Raw genomic sequence first — 21,278 nt, forward strand, 5'->3', positions numbered from 1 at the left:
TTGGCACTATAATAATCATGGTCTCAGGGATGTTTGGGCCCCTAGTGATTGGGATACCAATGGCTCAAATCCCAGGAGGCATCACCATCACCTTCCATTCATGTAAGCAGCTGTGCAGAGATCTGGCTTAGCATGATTGCATGTCTGGTTGCAGGAACAAGAAGAGACAGCTGGCTACCTGTGGCATAAACAATGCAGATGGCGGCACATGATGGTACCAGGAGCAAGAAAAGTGCGCAAAGTAATGACAACGCTGGATGCATTAGACTTGTTAGTATATGAGGTGTGACAAATTAATTCCTGGAATACCCAGGGCGTAGCACTCTGGTGGTGAGCCACACAGCTATTTGCACTCAAGTGTGTTCTGACATGTTCTAACTTGCACTCGCCTGGGTCACAGACCAGGTGACTCAGTCTTTACGGAGTTGTAGAAGAAATAACACGTGTGCATTGCGTTGTTGGCTCAAAATGAGTGACCATAATCTGGAGCAGTGAATTAAAGTAGAACCATAGGCAAAACTTTTTTTTTCATTTTGGTTAGAGTAAGAGAGGGGTATAACCTCTGTCAGATTTTATTTCTCCATCTGTGTCCCATTGTGGAGATTTTCCTTTACTTCCTGTCCCAAAATCAAATAGGAAGTGAGAGGAAATCCCTGTAAATTAATGGGATCCCTTGGGGGCCCCAAGGTCACCAGTACAAGTGTCATCATTTGAAGGTTTCCCCTCTATTACTTTTTGGGGACAACCCAAAATTTGGGATTTTCTTTTACTTTCAGTTTCAATATTGATGGCATGACAAATAGAGACGGTGAATATCCCTAATGGGGGAACAGACAAGCAATAAAAACTGAAAACATTCTAATACCTATCCACTCCATCCAAAACTAAAAAAAAAAAGTTTGCCTTAAGTTATACTTTAACATCAAATTTTGTGTGAAAATTGGCAAAAGTGCACCCCTAAAAGCAGGTGGAACATGTAACATGTTTCCATAGGTGTATTTATCCTTTAATGTGAATCATTCACAAATCTGGGTGATTGAAACTGTTAAACATGAAGACTACCATTATTGACTTCTCATTGTATACAGCCTAGTTGTCTAGCTATCATGCTGACCCTCTTAGTTCGATACTTTTACAACTCTGAGAACAATGTAGCAAATGGGGACTTGTGATTTTTCTGTAACACTACAGAATGAAGTAAAGCAGAACTCCAGGCAAAACTCCTACATACTGAAAACAAACACCATTATCAATTCATGTAGTCTGAAATCAACCATAAATCAGTAACAAAATGCAAACTCCGACATCTACACATAGGTACAGCTTGTTGGCATAGTGAATTGTGTGCTTCCTGGCTAGATTGCAGACCAGTACATAGATGAAACCACTGTAGAAACACGTTAGGCTGTCCTGTACTGGATATTGAGCCAACAAGCAACCGATCACTTACTGCCATCTTCTTTAAGTTTAAAACATATAACAAAAAGTAATATTATATAATGTTTGTTTAGAACCAAATAATTGTCTACAAACTGGTTTAAAAAAGTGCAAGATGCTTTGGTAAAGCAATAAAAATGACTGCCATGTTTTTTTTTGTTTTTTTTTTCCAGAATGTTACACTGACTTTCTATGTGATGATTTTGATGTTAAAACATACACCTCCCAATCCATTCATCAGGCTGTGATTGCAGAGCAGTTGGCAAAGCTTGCTCAAGGCATCAGTCAGTTGGATAAAGAATTACATTTACAGGTATTGCAGTGCAATATGGACATTTTTGTGTATTAAATGTTAAGAAATATGGAGCAAACTGCTTGCTGTGGTATAGGCTACACAAGAAGCATGTAGTAGCCAGTAGTGTCATTTGATCTCATAATGTTTAAATTGTTTGCTGTAAACTACGATTGTATCTGTAGGGAGCTCTTTTGTTCCATGTCGTTAGTCTCCATTCCTTGTGATTATTAATTTTAGTAGTGCAATCGAGTTACAAAAAATCATCTGTGTAGCTGTGATTTGCAGCGCATTGCAGATTTATTATGTTCTTTTTTTTGTCTGTTTCTGAAGAATAATTGCTCTTTCATTATAAATAATTTAATACTGTATACTTTTTCTCATACCTACAGTTGTGAAAAAATACACTTTATGGAAATTGTTGAATTATTAAATGTATGCGAACAAGCAAAACATTATAGACAGTGCCTATATTTATAAAATATGGTGTGTGACAGCGCTGTTCCCTGCCATGGTATGAAAACTGTTTTGTATCACACTGGGTTCTCATCCAGATGGGTTGGGGGGGGGGCTGCAGGGTACTGTTCTCATACAGAGGAAGCTGGACTTTCAGTTTTCTCAGAGGTTGGTAAAACCCCAGCTTGGGACCTGGAGTCTGGAGGCTTCGTAAAAACTTGGGAGGGATGGATTCTCAAGTACTGGGTCCAGGTTTTGCAGAAAACCAGCACATTCGTTGTGCAGGGCTTTTATTAGAGGTTTGTCTATAGCTCATGTTTCTGCTGCAGCAGACAGAGAAGTTCTCCGCGAAGGAGTCAGGGGGCTCCACCTAAAAGATGGAGGGAGCAAGTGTAGCAGGGATCTTCTAGCAGTGTGCATTGAGTTCGTGTAGAGGAGATCAACAAGGGCTTAAGGATTTAGGAGAGAGTGACTGTGTGCAAATAGTTTGTGTGGGAAGACTGTTTGGATGATACAGACATGGGTCTGAGTATTGAGGCCAGAGCCACAGCACTGCAAGTGTAAGCCAGAAGGCTAATGAATATTTGTTTTGTGGTAGAGAAGTGCTGAAAAACCCTTCAGAGGGAAACCCATGTGTTGAACTGTAAACTTAAAAGAAGATTTGAAGCGATTTTAAAGGCGGGTTTTTTTGTTTAAAAATAACAAATATGTCATACTTACCTGGTCTGTGCAGTGGGTTTTTTCTGCTGCAGGACAGTAATTCTTACAGGTCTTGTTCCTGCCATGACCCTATGACATGACAGAGAGACAAGTTCACCAAGTTCTGCTTCTGCTTTCACTGACTCTCTTCTTCTGTCCCTGGAGCCAACTAGCAGTGCTAGTCCTTGCATTGCAGCACCACTAGTTGGCTCTGGGGACATTGCTAGAATTGTAAAAGACCCCAAAGGGGCTAGTAATGTGGCGTGCTTAGCGTAAAGCAGTGAACGGTGGGTGTGGCCACATTTCATTAACCGTTCGTATGTGTGTGCGCTTTAACTGTTGTGCTAATAGTAAAAGTCTCACAAAACCTCAGCACCAACATTTTAAAAAAAAAAATTAAATGCTTTATTATTACAGCACACAAGATGTACACAGAGCACCAACACTTTTTTGAGCCTAACTTAAAAATTAACTTTTGGTCAGAAGTAGGTGTGCTGTTGTCAGTGCCAGGTTTAGGAGTACATAATGCAGGAATACTGAATGCACAGAGTGCAGGGGTCAGGTATGTGACATACCAGGTGCAGGGGTCAGGAGTACATAAGTCCCATATGTAAGGGTCAGGTGTATGTAATGCACAGAGTGCATGGGTGAGGAGCGCAAAATGAGGGCAGGGTAGGAGTTGACAAGCAATACTTTTCCCCACTCTCCCCGCTTCCCCATCCCTCCCAAAATATCCAGCACTAATCAGCCAAAATTCTCTCAAAATAGAAAAATGCGAGCTGCTGTAATGGCGGAAGATCATTGCATCGGGGTCACCCCGCAATAGATTCAGGGTATGTGTCCTGGATTCTTGTTGTGCTGCTTTTCCCCCCTCCAGTCTGAATGCTGTTGTACAGGGATTACTAGAGGCTGATACCAGGTTCAATTCAGGTACTTCCACTGCTTGCATTAAAAATATATACATCTAATGATGTATAAATAAATACAGAGCTACATTATTTGTGTATTTTATGTCTGCCCTGAGGTCAGCTTTCAAGATTGTGGACAATTTTTAGAGCTTTCTTCTAGGTAAATTTTTTTAATTGTTTTTAGGTAGTTGCACGACATGAAGACCTATTGGCACAAGCAACTGGTATGGAGTCTCTAGAAGGTACGTTCCTTACTTTTATAAATACTTTTCTGTAAGTTTTCAGTTTTTAATGGCATAACAGGTGTATTTGATGATGCTCTTTATTTCTGGCTACCTTAACCACTTCAACTTTTTTTTATTTTTTGCTAAACAAAGGAAAAAAGAATGAAACATTTGAAAAAAAAACCCTTTTTCTTAATTTCTGTTATAAAAGTTTGCAAATAAGTAATTTTTCTTCTTCACTGATGTGCGTTGATGAGGCTGCACTGATATGTGGCACTGATGAGGCGGCATTGATGGTCACTGATGGCCACAGATGAGGCGGCACTGATGAGCACCGATAATCGAGGAGCTGATGATCACTGCCCTAATTATCAGTGTAAATGTACCCGCCACAGGAAAGCTGGTGACCACGCTAAGGAAAGGAAATGCCGTTAACCGGCATTTGTTTACATGTAATCAGTTGTGATTGGACAGCTGTTTACCCTGATTGGTCACAGCTCAGCACCGTTTGCTGTGCTGCGCACCCAGAATGGGGGGACATCATATAACGTCCTCCCAGAACAAGAGTGGTCCTACCCGGCTGTCATTGTACAATAGGCCAGGCGGGAACCAGTTAAGATACTTTACACCGTTACATTTTTTAAAATTATTTTGAAATTTGTGTTTAACTCTATAGAAATAAGGGTAGTATTGAAGAAAGGAATCCCGCAGTATGCTTGAATGTTAAAATGTTACATTACTGAGGTGCAAGAAAATGACTGCATTGCTCGCTATTAAAGTAGAACTATAGGCAGAACTTTTTTTTCTTCATTTTTGGATAGAGCAAGGGAGGGGATATAATCCCTGTCAGATTTTTTTTTTTGCCATCTGTGTCCCATTGTGGAGATTTCCCTTTACTTCCATTTCCCAAACAAGAAGTGAGAGGGAATCCCTGCAAACTAAGGGAATTCCTTGGGGACCCCCAAGTCACCAAAACTAGTGTTCCAATTGGAAGATTTCCCCTCTATTACTTTTCTGGGGACAATCCAACATTTGGGATTTTCTTTTACTTTCACTTTCAATGAAAATGGTAAACCAGGACAAATAGGGTGAATCTCCATAACAGGCACACAGACAGCAATAAAAACTGACAGGGGTTCTAATCCCTCTATACGCCATTCAAATCTAAAAAGAAAAAAAAAAGTTTTGCCTTTAGTTATACATAAATAAATATATACATATCTAGCCATGCTAGAAGTGACTGCTGGAAGTGAGTACAGCTTACTCATAAGAATGAATGGTGCTGAAGCACACAGGTGCAGTATGACATGAAGCTGGCCTGAAATATATGGAAGATAAAATGGCTGGTTAGTGAAGGAAGGAAAATATTGTCATTGGTGGGCTTTGGATTACTACTGCTCAGTAAATTAGTAAATCTATCAGCATGGAGTATTTTTTTCCTTTTGCAAAGTTTTGTAATTTTGCAAAATCAGTTTAGATCTGCTACTGAGTTAGTAAGGCTTCAGGCACACTGGGGCTTTTTTTAAACGTTTTTCTCCTGGCAGGAGAAAAGCAGCTTCACAAACGCTCATTAGTCATGTTTTTGTAAACGGGTTTAGGCGTGTCAAGTGCTTGGGCGTTTTTTATTTCATTGGCCAGAATATTAATTCTGGCCATTGAAAAGAAAAAATGCTCAAGCGCTAAACGGGCCTAATGCTTAGGCACATTTAGATGCACTGAGTGTTTTTTCTGCCCCAAAGCTCCTCTCCTGAACTCGATTTTGGTGCATTCAGGCTAACATTGAGGAGAATTTAAGGGCAAAAAAAAAGTCAAACAGGCGTTTGACAACTGCCGTGTACATAAGATTTTAAATGTTGCATGCAAATTAGAAAACTGAGCCTGAAAGCTAAGGCAGATTATTTGATTCATTTTAGGGCTGGTTCACACTATAGAAACGCAGTCTGGATGCGTTTCTGCATGCATGTTTTTCATGCATTCCAGTGCATTTTTTATGCATTTTTTTATTCCTTCCAGATGCTTTTTTCCCCTCTTTTTTAGGGTAATTTATGGCCTGTGCATTTTTGATGCATTCTGGTGCATTTATGTGTTTTACCTCATTCGAGTGCATTTTTGATGCATTTTACCTCTTTCCAGTACAGTTCTGTGCAGGAAAAATGCAGCTACTCTTTTTTTCTCTGGAACCGGATTGCACTGGAACTGAAGGCACTGGTGTGAACCATGCCATTTACAACCATGTAACCTACTTTCTGTTCGTTTTGGATGCAGAGAAAAATGCACTGAAATGCATGTATTGTAAACCAACCCTTAATGTTTTTATTAATGTTTTTTCTCTTGGCTGAAGAAAAGTTGCTTAAAAAACCCGCAGTAAAAGCCATGTATTGCACGTGCATATATTTGCATTTATGCACATTAAAGCATTCTGATGGCCAGAATATTAATTTCTTCTGGCCATTAGAATAAATTTTACTTGCAAACTTGCCTAAACATACCCAGCATTCTGCTTTTTCTCTCTTTTTCTTCTCTTCTGCTGAATGTGCTGGTGATGTTTTTTTTCTGCCTGTAAACGCCCCTCTTCTAAAATGCCTGTAAACGCCCCTCTTCTAAAATGCCTGTAAACGCTCCTCTTCTAACATGCCAGTAAACGCTCCTCTTCTAACATGCCTGTAAATGCTCCTCTTCTAACATGCCTGTAAACGCTCCTCTTCTAACATGCCTGTAAACGCTCCTCTTCTAACATGCCAGTAAACGCTCCTCTTCTAACATGCCAGTAAACGCTCCTCTTCTAACATGCCAGTAAACGCTCCTCTTCTAACATGCCTGTAAACGCTCCTCTTCTAACATGCCTGTAAACGCTCCTCTTCTAACATGCCTGTAAACGCTCCTCTTCTAACATGCCAGTAAACGCTCCTCTTCTAACATGCCAGTAAACGCTCCTCTTCTAACATGCCAGTAAACGCTCCTCTTCTAACATGCCAGTAAACGCTCCTCTTCTAACATGCCTGTAAACGCTCCTCTTCTAACATGCCTGTAAACGCTCCTCTTCTAACATGCCTGTAAATGCCGATCACCAGTAAAAGCGTTGTTGTTTAAGCCCTGTGTGCACGAGTCCTAAATCGAATTGTTTTTCTATGGGCAACATCTTCACTACTTTTACATAGTTACATATAATTACATAGTTAATGTAGCTGAAAAAAGACATAAGTCCATACAGTTCAACAAATTATTCTCTTTGTCTGAATATCAGGTACATATTAATTGTCTGTTTTTGGGGCTGCTGAAACCCGTTTATTTTTCTGAATTTGCACAGTCTGGGAATGGCCATATGCATGATGTAGTACAATTGTTAGTCTCTGCATATGTGTACGTGATGAGAGAATCTAATGTTCCTCCTAAAGCAGGCCATACATGATTCAGTTTTTCCTTCAACCAGCCTATTCCCCCATGCTCACATTTGAGGTGGATGGGGGAATCCTTCCTGCTGTGCTATTGTATTCTGCCGGTGGGGGCCTTCCCCCCCCTGCCGAGAGAATACAATGATCAGTATTGCTGACTGCATTAATCGTTTGGAAAAAACCCAACAGGTTGGTTGTAAGTTGATTGATCGATCAACTTGTGTATCAGCCTGCCCATACATGTACTGAAATTTGGACGGCTCCTGCTGAAATGGACGAATTTTGATGTATTGCCAGCTTTAGACAAAGTCTAGAAATCCATTTCTACTCTAAGTCTTCGATCACACTGAATCCGACTTTGAAATAGTGAGATTTCGTTTGAAGTTGCACGACTTCAAAGTCTGATGTCAGTGTGACTTGGAAGAAATCAGTGCGACTTCGTGCACAGATGTCTGTGCATGTCGCACCTGAACTTGCAAAAAGTCGCACCTGAACTACTTCAAAATCGGTGCAACTCCGACGGAGTCAGTCGCACTGATTTGACAACTTCCATTGCAGACAATGGGGTGTGACTTGTCATACGATTTGAAACTATCAAGTTGCATGGCAAGTTGCACTGGTGTGACCGGGGACTAAATATCACAAAATGCATTTTAATATTTGAATTAGCACATGAAAGAAGGAAAACTGTTTAGATTTATACTTTACCACTGGAAGATTGTCATTAAGAAGCTATCTAGGGCTGAAATGCCTGATGCATAAACAATATATTTCTTAGAAGTCTAGACGTTATATAACCTGACTATACAAATATCTGATGTGTTTTCATTGCCCCAGGCTTAGTTTTATTACAAGGTCAGGACAGAGAAGCACAGAAGGCCAACATGATGATAATGGTTGCACATTGCTAGAAACCCTTCCCAATGTGCAGTCACACCTTATCATTTGTTTCTATTTATGGTTATTGCTACTCTAGGTAAATGTATATAATCATTCAGAATTCAAAATGTGTTTTTTTTTCCACTCTGTTAATAAATTATTGTACTTTCAATGTTTCTGTATTAATACACCTTTGCCAAAAAAGTCTGATGCCTGCAAGGTTGCTCTGAAATGACCGATCCATTTTTCCTGTTATACATGCAAAAGGGGATACTTAAAACTTTAGATGTTTTGCATTTTTACATTTTTAGGTTCAAATTAAAAATCGCCTATTAAATGCTAATCAGTCAGTTGATTCTGGCAACAGCAACTAGGAATTCTTTTTGTTGTTGCAGAACTTCACTCTCTTAATCGGCATTGAATATTTTTATTCTTTATGCTGCTAGCATTAGAAAATAGATAGGAAAGTATATAGCATTTACTTGTTTTATACATTGTTTTTTTACATTTCTTCAGTTCTGGTTCCCAGGCCAAGGCAAATAACACATCCCAAGAGTCTTCAGGAGGGAAGAGCTAAGCACACCCTCATGCCTGAGCTAATGGCAGATGGATTCCAGGAAGTAAAAGCTACATGAATTATCTGCCCTTACTCAAGATGGCCATGGCTAGAAATGCTAGGGGGTGTTTTTCAAAGTGATTTCTCAGTAAAATAAAGCATGTAAACATAGATGGATGGGTGAGTTTGCAAGGAATAAGTAGTGTAGTTCCATTTTAACCTCCCTAGCAGTCTGATTATGTCCATATTTCTGTGCTCAAAGCGGTACATTTTTTTTGCATGGAAATATGTTTTTTTATTGTAGGCCTGTAATTTTTAGGAATAACTCACTGAAATCTGTCCAAACAAGAGTCTAGTAAACATCCCGGGTGTGTTAAAATTTGAAACACGAAATCATAAATTATAATTTAATAAATATTCATAAAAAATAATAATATAATAATAAAAAATGTAATTCAATAATATCAAACCAAAAACACTGAAATTTGAAATATAGCGCCAAGTTCGCACATCGCTGAGCAAAGTCGCAAAATCGTTTTCAGTGTCTGATGACGAATTTCCCCACGAATCATTATCACTCAATTCTGCAAGTGGTTCTGATTTACTATCGCTGTTCTCTAGCTGATCTAAACCCGCTTTTGACCTAAAGGGACGTTTTTTGGACGCCATGGACATTTCTCAGTTTCCAGGCAGAACGGTACAAATGCAGGCAGGACACAGGAGAAAGCACTCGGGACAAAATGTATGTGAAATGGTTTGATACAGTAATGTTTTATTATGTTATTTTAGTGAATTTAGTGAATGTCACTTTTTCACATTTTTTAATTTCCCGTCGTTCCGTCCCCCGTACGTCCCAACGTCGCAGGGAGCGGAACCCAGAAGACAGATGCCGGCATCCGCCGGAGGACATTGCCAGGGACACTGCAGGGGGGATATCGCGGGAGCGCAGGACAAGGTAAGTGAAGAAGAGATCCCAGAACAGCGCTGCAAGGTATTCCCGAGTGTAGCTCGGGGTTACCGCTTGTGGTACTGAAACTTTATCCCGAGCTACACTCGGGAATACCGCCAGGGAGGTTAAATAATATAGAGTAGAATTAAAAGCAATGACAGTTATTTCCGAAAGAGGAACTTCCAACTAAAAAGGCAAGTTCTGCTTTAAGTCGTCCTCCTCCCTCCTCTGCCATATTTGGCATATCATTCTGGGGGGGGGAGGGGGGGTTAGTGGGTACCTATTTTTGACAGTCGCACACGCTTACGCTGGTGTATGTTTGTTCAGTTTTAAAAAATGCACCAAAAACACACACCTATGTTGAAATGAATGGAAACCGCATGAAAAACGCAACAAACCCGTGGGAAGTGCTTTGTCCAGTCAAAGATTTATTAGAAATGCGTCAAAAACATGGCAAAATGCACATACGTTTTTGTCACATTTTTGCAACAGCTGTGTGAAAACCACTACTATTACTGACCAGATATGCAGAGAAAATATGTGGCTTTGTGATTTTCCTCTGACTGTCTGATGGTTCCCTCTAGTGGCTGCAACTATATCTGTATTTAATGAAAAAATTGAGTCCTGTCTAGGAAACTTTTTTTTTTGTTTGCTTGAATAGGTAGAACTGATTCACACATGTGCCCTGCGGATTGAACCTCAGGTTTCACAGCTAATTGACACAGTAGTTGGTCAGGTCAGGTTTACATCAGGTTCAGGTCAGGATTTTATCCTGTTCACACGTGCGGTGTAGAAACGGTTCCCATAGAAGTGAATAGCCTGTAATCCACACCTGAACCAGACCACACTGCTCAGAAGTTGGACAGCACTTTTTTTCAGTCTGCACTGAATCCGCACTGCCAGGGCATCAGACATATGTGATTGGCACCATAGCAAGCAATATTTTTTCACGTCATGCGGATTGGATGCGGTAATGTACCGGCATTATTATATTTAAGGACAAGTTTTCAGGTTGTTCCCTTCCCAGTGTAAGTATTACTGTTTTGGCAGAGAAGTGAAAAACAATTTTCCTGCCGTGTTGCCATCTCAGCCATTGTATTATAAGCAGTTGCCTTCCTGCTTTGTGAAGGTTATTAGAAGCTGCTACTGCTCCCAAAAGTTGTGTAGTTCACCTGCCCCCTCTTGCTCTCTCCTCCATTCATAGAACTCATCTTCCTACTCTTCCACAGTGCATCACATTCTGTGAATGGGCAGTGGAGATGTTGTCATTCAACTGGTTTGCATCCATTGTGTGCTAGTAGTAAGACAGGTTCTGTGAATGGAGAAGTTGGGCGAGCGATACCAACTTTTGTGATTAGCAGCAAATTCTGTTAACCTTCATAGTGCAGGAAGACAGCTGCTCAGGGTTGTATCCAACAGCTGTGAAGGAGACTGCAGGCTAGATTTTATTATCTGAAGCAGCTGCCTACAGGTAATGGGATGCACATACTTACACATAAATAATATGTCTGGTGCTGTGTATCCCTCACCATAACCAGCTTTATGCCTGGCAATTCTCCACCCAGTACTTAAACCTCCCTGTTGGGCCTTTAGGGTCCTATTACACCTAGGTGTGTGTGTTTTAATATGTATTCATTTATGTTGTGGTGTTCCATTCATTTCCCAAGGCCCTAATGCAGCAAAAACCACAGCTGATTTCTATTCCAAAACTGTGCACCACAATGCTTGTAAAGTCACATCGATGCATTGTGGTGTGCTGAAAGGGTTGTGTGTGTTGTTTCTACTGTATTGATATGCTTTAGGGCAGCAATGGGCAAACTACGGCCCGGCGGACCTTTTAATCCGGCCCACGGAGCGTGATACTGTCAGGATAGCTGTCAGGATGTGTGTAGGCGGGGCAGCGTGACGAACGTGAGGGGAGCTAGGCTCCTCTCACAGTCCGCCCTGAAGACCGGAACGGCGCGGGAACACGGCGAGAGGAACGCGCGGAGCAAAGGTAAGTAAATTGACACAGGGGGGACTTGGCTTACTACTTGGGGGGGAATAGTACTATGGGGGATGAAATACTATATGAGGGATGAATTAATATGGGGGATGAATTAATATGGGGAATGAATTACTATAGGGGGGATGAATTACTATAGGGGGGATGAATTACTATATGGGGGATGAATTACTATATGGGGGATGAATTACTATATGGGGGATGAATTACTATATGGGGGATGAATTACTATGGGGGATGAATTACTATATGGGGGATGAATTACTATGCTTACTATGGGAGAATATTACTATACTTACTATGGATGACACATACACATCATTCATCTACTCTTGGTCCGGCCCCCGGGTCCAATATATGAACCCATTGCGGCCCTCAAGTCAAAAAGTTTGCCCACCCCTGCTTTAGGGCCTACTAGAAATGAATGACATACTCTTCAAAATCACAAAACAATAGTGCAGTGCTGCACTATTGTTTTGTGATGTTTATTATACTGTGTATTATGGTTTCATGCAAGCTGCTATGTTTTTTGACATCCAACGAAGTCCTAGCGCATTTTTTTTCCATTCCTATTTATGGTACATTTATGGCACAAATGTGTGAAGCAGCCCCCCTACAACTGTATGTAGAAGTTACCAGGGCTTTACAGCTGCCCAAGTTACTTCTTTGAAAAATCTAACAGACAGATGTGCTGCATTACAAACAAGGTTATATGGCCTTGTTTTAAAGTGATTGTAAACCCTTACATATACACAATGAAGTGACTGGCTTCAGGTGATGCACAGGTTGTACCTGTTTATCCGCAGTCTTTTCTTGTCTACAGCCTTCAAAATGCAGAAATTGTACAGCTTGTCTGAACTTTCAAAAAGCAGAGGGCTGAAGATGCACTCTGTTCAGCACATAGGAACAGAGCTGTGGTTGTTAACCACAGGCTGTGTGCCGGAGATCCCTCCCCCGTCACCTTTTTACCTCTTGGCATCTGGAAAACTTGTCCAAAGAGTGAAGGTTTAAGTGCAAGCTGATGGTTTCTTCAGCCACCTCCCAGCTGTAAAGTAAAAGTGACCCAGCAACTTTATAGTCACCGATCACTTTCACAGTGTAGGCAGTATGGTTCCCCCAACCCCCAGCCCAGTTGGTACCTGGGGTCTTCACCCTTACCAGGAACCCAGGGCCACATCAGTGGGCTTCAGCATGGAGGTCGGGAGGAAACCAAAAAACATCCAGTCTATAATCCCTTCTGCCTGGAATGAAACTGGAAGGGACAATGATATTTTCACTTCTGGTTTCAGAGCTGTCATTTTCTGATTGTATCAGTACGAGAGGCATGTGACTGAGCAGATCTCTTTTTGGTTACATGCTGTGAAAGGAAAGGGAGACCGTGAGATCTACCTGTCACCTGTCCAATGATATCACATGGGGGTTTGTTAGCCCCTTGTGCTAGCAATAAAGTTGAATTCAAAAATAAAAGGTAAGATTATTAAAAACAAACAAAAAATGTAACCCTCGCTGCCCTGCACACACCCACAAACCATGATCGCACCACACATGTGAGGTAGCGCTGCAAATGTCAAAGGGAGAGCAACACTTGTAGCAAATTAGCTCACAGTTAACTCTAAACTACTGAGCTGTAAAGGCTTTTAAAAGGTTGCCTGTGGAGATGTTTGGGTGCCATAGTCTTTCGAGATATCACGGGCACACACACAGTTTTAAAATTTGATATGTTTTGTATCTATTTAGTCGACACAACTTCATTTTTTATATTCTACCCATTTTTGGCTACCGTATTTTTTCACGATATCACAGGAACGCGCACATTTTTAAGACTTAACATGTTTTGTATCTGTTTACTCAACACAACCTAATTTTTTTATTTTCCCAAAACATTTGATATTCTGTTGTGTGTGTTTTTGCATTAAAATTCATTTTATTATATTTTTCCCTGAAAATGTATGTTTATTAAACCATTGCACAAATATCATGCAACATAGAAAATTGCAATAACTGTCTAATTCTACAGTTCCTCTGCTTTCAGAAAATATACAATGTTCTGGGGGTTTATAGCCAAGTAAGTTGATTGCCAAAAATGCAATGTAAAAATGTGTGCAAAAAAAAATTGCTCTAGTGCTGAAGTGGTTAAATAGTGTTACAAACATTATAATAAGCACCTTCCCCCCCCCCCCTTTTTTTTTTATAAGTGATCACATACCCTCTGTTCTCAGTTGCATAAGCATCTTAGAGAGCTGGGGGAGGAAAAGCAGCAGAACACTGATCTTCTCAATGAATCTTCCCAATGCAGGGGAGGTGGGCCAGCACCTTTGGAGGAGAGCCTGAGTTCAAGCACAGCTAGAGAACTGATCACACTGCGTTCTCCTGCTAAGTGTAGTCAGTTTTTAATAGAAAAGCAGAAGGACTGGCAAGAACACCAGGGATTTAACACAAAGGAAGCAATAAAAAGAGAACAGGATACTTTTTCATACAAGTACATGGTACAGCAGGCACATATCAGGAATATGAAATGCTGGGTTCATATATTCCTTAATTTACCATTTGCTATATATGCTCCAACATGGATACTCGGATATCACAAATATTAGAGGGGTCTTGATGAGACCGTGAAAGGTTTTCATATTTTTGCAAAGGTGTACAACTTGAAACTCTGTTTTTAATGCAAAGTGTTAGAAGGGGTCATTTCTTTTTTTTTTCTCTTTTTTTTTTGGCAGGCTAGCTTGTAAGTCTGCTGGGGAAAAGTTTTGTTTGTAGTTTGCTTTATTATCCCCTCTTTAGCAACATTTACTCACCATTCCTCCCTCTCCATTCAGCTTCCCAAAGCAAAGAAAACTCCCTTTACTGCAGGCTTTGGAGGAGCATTGGACTTACAACCCCTTATTTTATGTTAGAGCGCTGGTGCCTGATGATTGTCTCAGTGCTGCCATTTGGAAGTGTAAAGTCTGAATTAAGCTACTCAGAATACATTCGACTTCCTTTCCTTCCCTCCAGCAAATTTATAGTTGTGTTGGTGGGAAGGTGGAAGGAGTATGGGTTGTTAGAGAGGTGGGTATTAAAGTGAACCTGTTCTTCTGTGGACAAAACACAGGTTTGACTTAGGCCCTGTTCAAACTGGCACTAAAAGCAGTCATGTAAGGCATGTTTTTAATACTCAAACGCCTAGTAAAGCAGTTTGATATTGATAATATGGACCATGCACAGAGCTGTTCACATCATGGAAAAAAAACCTTCAAAAATTGAAGCTGCATGTAGAGTTTGGAAAAAGTTGAAGCATCTCAAGTCCTTCCATTTAAGTCTATTGTAACATGCCTGTATGCGGTGTGTTAATACAGTCAGGTCCATAAATATTGGGACATGAACACAATTCTAACATTTTTGGCTGTATACACCACCACAATGGATTTGAAATGAAACAAACAAGATGTGCTTTAACTGCAGACTGTCAGCTTTAATATGAGGGTATTTACATCCAAATCAGGTGAACGGTGTAGGAATTACAACAGTTTGCATATGTGCCTCCCACTTGTTAAGGGACCAAAAGTAATGGGACAGAATAATAATCATAAATCAAACTTTTACTTTTGAATACTTGGTTGCAAATCCTTTGCAGTCAACTACAGCCTGAAGTCTGGAACGCATAGACATCACCAGACGCTGGGTTTCATCCCTGGTGATGCTCTGCCAGGCCTCTACTGCAACTGTCTTCAGCTCCTGCTTGTTCTTGGGGCATTTTCCCTTCAGTTTTGTCTTCAGCAAGTGAAATGCATGCTCAATCAGATTCAGGTCAGGTGATTGACTTGGCCATTGCATAACATTCCACTTCTTTCCCTTAAAAAACTCTTTGGTTGCTTTTGCAGTATGCTTTGGGTCATTGTCCATCTGCACTGTGAAGCGGTGTCCAATGAGTTCTGAAGCATTTGGCTGAATATGAGCAGATAATATTGCCCGAAACACTTCAGAATTCATCCTGCTGCTTTTGTCAGCAGTCACATCATCAATAAATACAAGAGAAGCAGTTCCATTGGCAGTCATACATGCCCACGCCATGACACTACCACCACCATGCTTCACTGATGAGGTGGTATGCTTAGGATCATGAGCAGTTCCTTTCCTTCTCTATACTCTTCTCTTCCCATCACTCTGGTACAAGTTGATCTCGGTCTCATCTGTCCATAGGATGTTGTTCCAGAACTGTGAAGGCTTTTTTAGATGTCGTTTGGCAAACTCTAATCTGGCCTTCCTGTTTTTGAGGCTCACCAATGGTTTCCATCTTGTGGTGAACCCTCTGTATTCACTCTGGTGAAGTCTTCTCTTGATTGTTGACTTTGTCACACATACACCTACCTCCTGGAGAGTGTTCTTGATCTGGCCAACCATTGTGAAAGGTGTTTTCTTCACCAGGGAAAGAATTCTTCGGTCATCCACCACAGTTGTTTTCCGTGGTCTTCCAGGTCTTTTTGTGTCGCTGAGCTCACGGGTGCGTTCCTTCTTTTTAAGAATGTTCCAAACAGTTGTTTTGGCCATGCCTAATGTTTTTTCTATCTCTCTGATGGGTTTGTTTTGTTTTTTCAGCCTAAAAATGGCTTGCTTCACTGATAGTGAGAGCTCTTTGGATCTCATCTTGAGAGTTGACAGCAACAGATTCCAAATGCAAATAGCACACTTGAAATGAACTCTGGACCTTTTATCTTCTCATTGTAATTGGGATAATGAGGGAATAACACACACCTGGCCATGAAACAGCTGATAAGCCAATTGTCCCATTACTTTTGGTCCCTTAATAAGTGGGAGCAACATATGCAAACTGTTGTAATTCCTACACCGTTCACCTGATTTGGATGTAAATATCCTCAAATTAAAGCTGACAGTCTGCAGTTAAAGCACATCTTGTTCGTTTCATTTCAAATCCATTGTGGTGGTGTCTAGAGCCAAAAATGTTAGAATTGTGTCGATGTCCCAATATTTATGGACCTGACTGTATATCAGTGAGGTGTAAAGAAAAAAAAAAAAAGTAGGCTTCTGGGGTGTGTCTTTAACATGCCTATAATGTGTGTGTGAAATGCACCAAACAACTTGCAAAGGCCATCTGGGGATCGTTTTTAATGTGCGTCACACACGCCAAATAACATGTATAGCACTTGTAGGTGCGTTGATTCAGCGTCTGTATTTTCAGCAAGTGTGATCAAAGCCATAAAGCCAGAAATCATGTTTCTGTTTACTGACTTTAACAATCTTACTGTGTATTATTTTTACCTGTTTCCCAATGCACATCCAGCTTTAACTGGATATTTTATTGTTTTATATATTAATATTATTATTATGTTATGCTGTAAAAATGTAGACGTTTAGAAATGATAAAGTACAACAGAACTTTTTTTACTTCTTTTGTTTTATATGTTTACTTTTATAATTATTTTTTAGCATGAAGTTATGGACTTTGGTGTTAGAAAATAAGGGTCTGCATAGTTCATGCCACTTTTTTTTTTTTTCTTACTCATTGTGCTCTGATCATTAGATAATCTAGTTTATTGACATATTTATGAAAAATCGGTGCATGGTCTTTTTTTTATTGTTTTAATGAAATCCGTATTAGATTTTGTAAGTTTAATAATTTAAAACATAAAGAAGATAAATCAACTAACCAAAAGTGTACTGGAAGCAATCATTTCAAATCAAATTAAAGGCCTTCTTCATGTCACTTTAAGAAAGGAGGCCTGAATGTCCCTACAACATTGGCTTCACCCATTTTCAGCCTGGAGACCTCACACCCAAAGTCTTTTGGCTGTGGAAGTACATATATAAGATGGTGTCATATACTGTATGCATTTTGCTGGTTTGGAATATGACAGGGTACAGTTAGCATAAACCAACTTGCGTAACATCTGCAGAGTTTGGGTTGCTCGTTAACACTGACTTCACCTTCTTGTCCTGAGCGTAGTTTTTTTGCTTTCAGAGAAATGCCAGTAAACTCAGCTGCTTAAGGCTTCATGTACATGAGCAGCTCCTAAACTCGAGTTTAGGAGCTTTTGTCATTTTTTTTTTTTGTCCAAGCTCCATAAAAGTCTATGTGTCCATGTACACATAATCTTTTAGCAGAGTTTAGGAGCTGCCGCAGTTAGGTGAGGTTAAATCTCCCTCTCCTGAATGCGGAAGAATTGCGTTCAGAATAGGAACGTTTTGACCACCGACCACGGGAGAATGCAAAACGCGGCAAAAACGTTGTAACCACGGTACCATGTTTTTGCTGTGATTTGCGATTTTCCGCGGCCAGGGTAGGCTCGTGTACATGAAGCCTAAAACGCAAAACTCTCCTAAACAGACATAAACGCAGCTAAACACTAGGTGCATTCAGCACTTATTCATTTCATTGCCCAGAATAAATTTGGCCAATGAAATTAATGCAATAAAAAAATTCAGCTTAGGTGAGTTTTTAACGCTGATTTTCTTCTGTTAGTAGAAACAGCGGTCAATAAACCAGTGTACATGAGGCCTTAAGCAAAAAACGTGTTGCATTCTTTCCCTCTTCCAGCAGGTGGCATAGTAACCATATTTATATTCATTCTGCAAACTCGTTCCATGTTTTCTGTACAAATATTATCTTACCCAACCCTTGTATTTTTTGCTTGTTGATTCAGGAGTATACAGTATGTTCAGTTTCCTTAATTAAGAAAAAAAATTTTTTGAAAGGTAAAGCAAGTGTTTCAATAAATATTTTCATTGGTTAAGAAGTGCAACATTTCCTTTTTTTGGTCAAAAACAAGCTCTTTGTTAAGAAAAATAAGCATACATAATATAAAAAGGAGCAATACAAGTAACTTCATACCATAATGGATTCCTGACGACAGAAATAGTTGTTTACATAGTGAACACAATTGAGGAGCAATGTTATACATAACCATAAAATAGAGGATATCTATTATGCATCTTCGGATTCATCCAAATTGCAAGTGGGGGTTGCTCTAACCACCTATCCTAAATCTTATTGTAGTTGGCAGGACGTGTGTATGTGTATGTATATGTGTGTGTATATATATATATATATATATATATATATATATATATATATATAACTTTTTTGTAGGGTAAGCTAAGATTAACGGCAGCAGTCCATTGCTAAGTTGTCAGAGGCAAAGCCCTAAGCCAGACCCTTGCTATCATCATTCTGGCAACAAAAAGTGTTTCTTGGAGAAAAACCTGCAAGTGTTTAGCACTATCCCGATTGGGAAGAATTTCCAAGAGACATTTTTTTGGGCAATGGGGAGCCCATGTGATCATGTAAAAACTGAATCACCTGAGACCAATAACCTTGAATAACCTGGCAGGACCAGATAAGGTGATAAAAAAACCCATTAGAATCCTCACATCTAGGGCAGGAAGGGTCATAATGAGGCCTATTCTTGACCAACTGAGTGGGAGTCAGGTAGGCTCTGTGTAGAATATATAAATGTGTAAGATGGTCAGAAAGTTTTGGGGAGACCAGTTTACCGGATTCTAGGATTTCGTCCCATTCACCATCCTCTAGCTCCTTCTACATTTACCACCCACTTGGTTTTCAGTTGATAGGCTAGGTCAACAGCTGCCGGTCGGAGAAGGAAATTATAAAAAGTGGATGTCAAGTTTTTGTGGTCATCATCTAGACATACATCCAATAAGTGTAGAGACTCATGGAATGGAAATGAGTCCCCAAATTGTGTGTGTAATGCATGACGAATCTGGAGATAATGAAGGAACATGGAATTGGGCAGTGAAAATTCAGATTTGAAATCCTGGAATGATTTAACTCTGCTAGAGGTAATCATGTCGGATAGATATGTGACTCCCCTGTCAATCCACAGCTCATAATCTGGAATGGTGAGCAGTTCTGGTAAACTGGCATTGCCCCAGAGAGGTGTATGGGCGTGGAGGGATGAAGCACTTGTCTTATGGAGAGCCAGTTCCCATACGGTGGTGATAATCCAAACACCTGCGGCCACCTAGAAGGGTGGGATAGCGCGTAGCTCTTAGGAGAATCTTATTGGGATGTATCACCACCCCAGCAGAATAGGGGCAGGCCCCAGATCTGTGGGGTTCTTTTGGATCCGCATAGATAACTTGTGCCAGGAATGTCCCCAAATAAAGGTATTTAAAATAGATTCCAGAGATTTAAAGATACGAAGGGGAAAATATACAGAGGAGTGGCAGAAAATATACAGTCATTTCAGTAGTAAGATCATCTTTACTACGTTTATGCAGCCCATCGTGGACAGGTCATCCTGTATCTCTGACCATTACTGTAAAAACGGGGCTCTGTTTGGAATGTATTCATTTCACAGTGCAAACGTTTGAAACTTGAGGCTAAAATTTAAATTACTCAGGGCTCAGTCTTGGATAGATGGATGAGTGTTACATCACACCACTGGTCGCATATTTTACCCCAATTCTGCCTAGAGCCCTAGTAAGGATTCATTACAGAGTGATCTACACCTGGGTTGCAGTATACTCCTGGACACGCTTGCCCTATTTTATCCACTCTACTCTGTCAGTACCTCACAGGGGAATACACTCACTTATAGCTATGGCGGAAACTAGGGAGTATTGCAGGTGAATATTCGCTCTGCTGAAGGCCTGCACCACACTCAACCTGAGAGTGACAATGCGTCCCTTGCACTGGCTCAGGACCTGGTCTCTGCATTTAATTCTAGTTCTGTTTCAGGCACGTAACAAGCGGACTACCTGAAAAAGCAGAACTTTCTGCATCTATATCACAATTCCTTGTGCAGAATCTAGTCCTAATCCAGCCATCTGAGTTGGATCCCGATATGCCAGCTCTAGAGGATACAGACAAGGAAGTGAATTTAGAGTAGACAGTATTGGTAAAAGCTGTGGTGAATTTCTCTTCTCCAGACTGTTATGTTGAAGAGGGAGCTTCATGTAACATGCTTAATAATGTTGGAAAGTTTGTTGCCTCTGTCCGTAAGTACTTTAGCATATTGCATCCTTATACTCTTCTGTCTCCCATGTACCCTTGGGTACAAAACATTCCCTGTTAAACAGAATTTGTAATCTGTGATGACTGGGTCATGCCAGAAAGGCTTTTCACTCCCCCAAACTGCCATGCCAGTCTCTGTCCAGTGCAAAAAGTGTTTACAAGGAAGTGGCTATTCTTGTAGTTGCTCCTGCCATTTTTCACTGTACCTATTAAAGATGTTTGTTCTTTCAAAGATTCTGCAGATAGAAAGTTTGAGATGCTTCTAAAGGCTTTCTTTGCTCTTGCAGGCCCAGCCTTACATCCAGCGCTTTGCAATTCCTATCTGTTGCAGTGCCCTTTGGCCTATCCTCTGCTCCTAAGTGTTCACAAATGTCTTGACACCTCTGCTGGCCCTCTCAGAACCCAATGCCATCAAGTTATGGATTATATAGACAACCTACTTTTTGGAGGGCTTATCTCCTGGTCAGTTGTCCAAAAATGTCCACAGGACAATTCAACAGCTCCAGG

At 40.4% G+C, this 21,278-nt stretch overlaps 1 protein-coding gene across 1 annotated transcript in view; it reads left to right on the forward strand.

The window, feature by feature from the left end:
- COG5 (component of oligomeric golgi complex 5) overlaps positions 1–21,278 on the forward strand; it is a 430,205-nt gene that overhangs the window by 2,802 nt on the left and 406,125 nt on the right. The window contains exons 2-3 of the mRNA XM_089685182.1: positions 1,611–1,750; positions 3,977–4,034. Coding sequence (XP_089541308.1) covers positions 1,611–1,750; positions 3,977–4,034 — 198 coding nt within the window. The remainder of the gene's footprint in view (positions 1–1,610; positions 1,751–3,976; positions 4,035–21,278) is intronic.

This window comes from Staurois parvus, unplaced genomic scaffold (assembly GCF_062004578.1).
Source record: "Staurois parvus isolate SC_StPar_1 unplaced genomic scaffold, SC_StPar_1.0 ptg000019l, whole genome shotgun sequence".
Lineage (NCBI taxonomy): Eukaryota > Metazoa > Chordata > Amphibia > Anura > Ranidae > Staurois > Staurois parvus.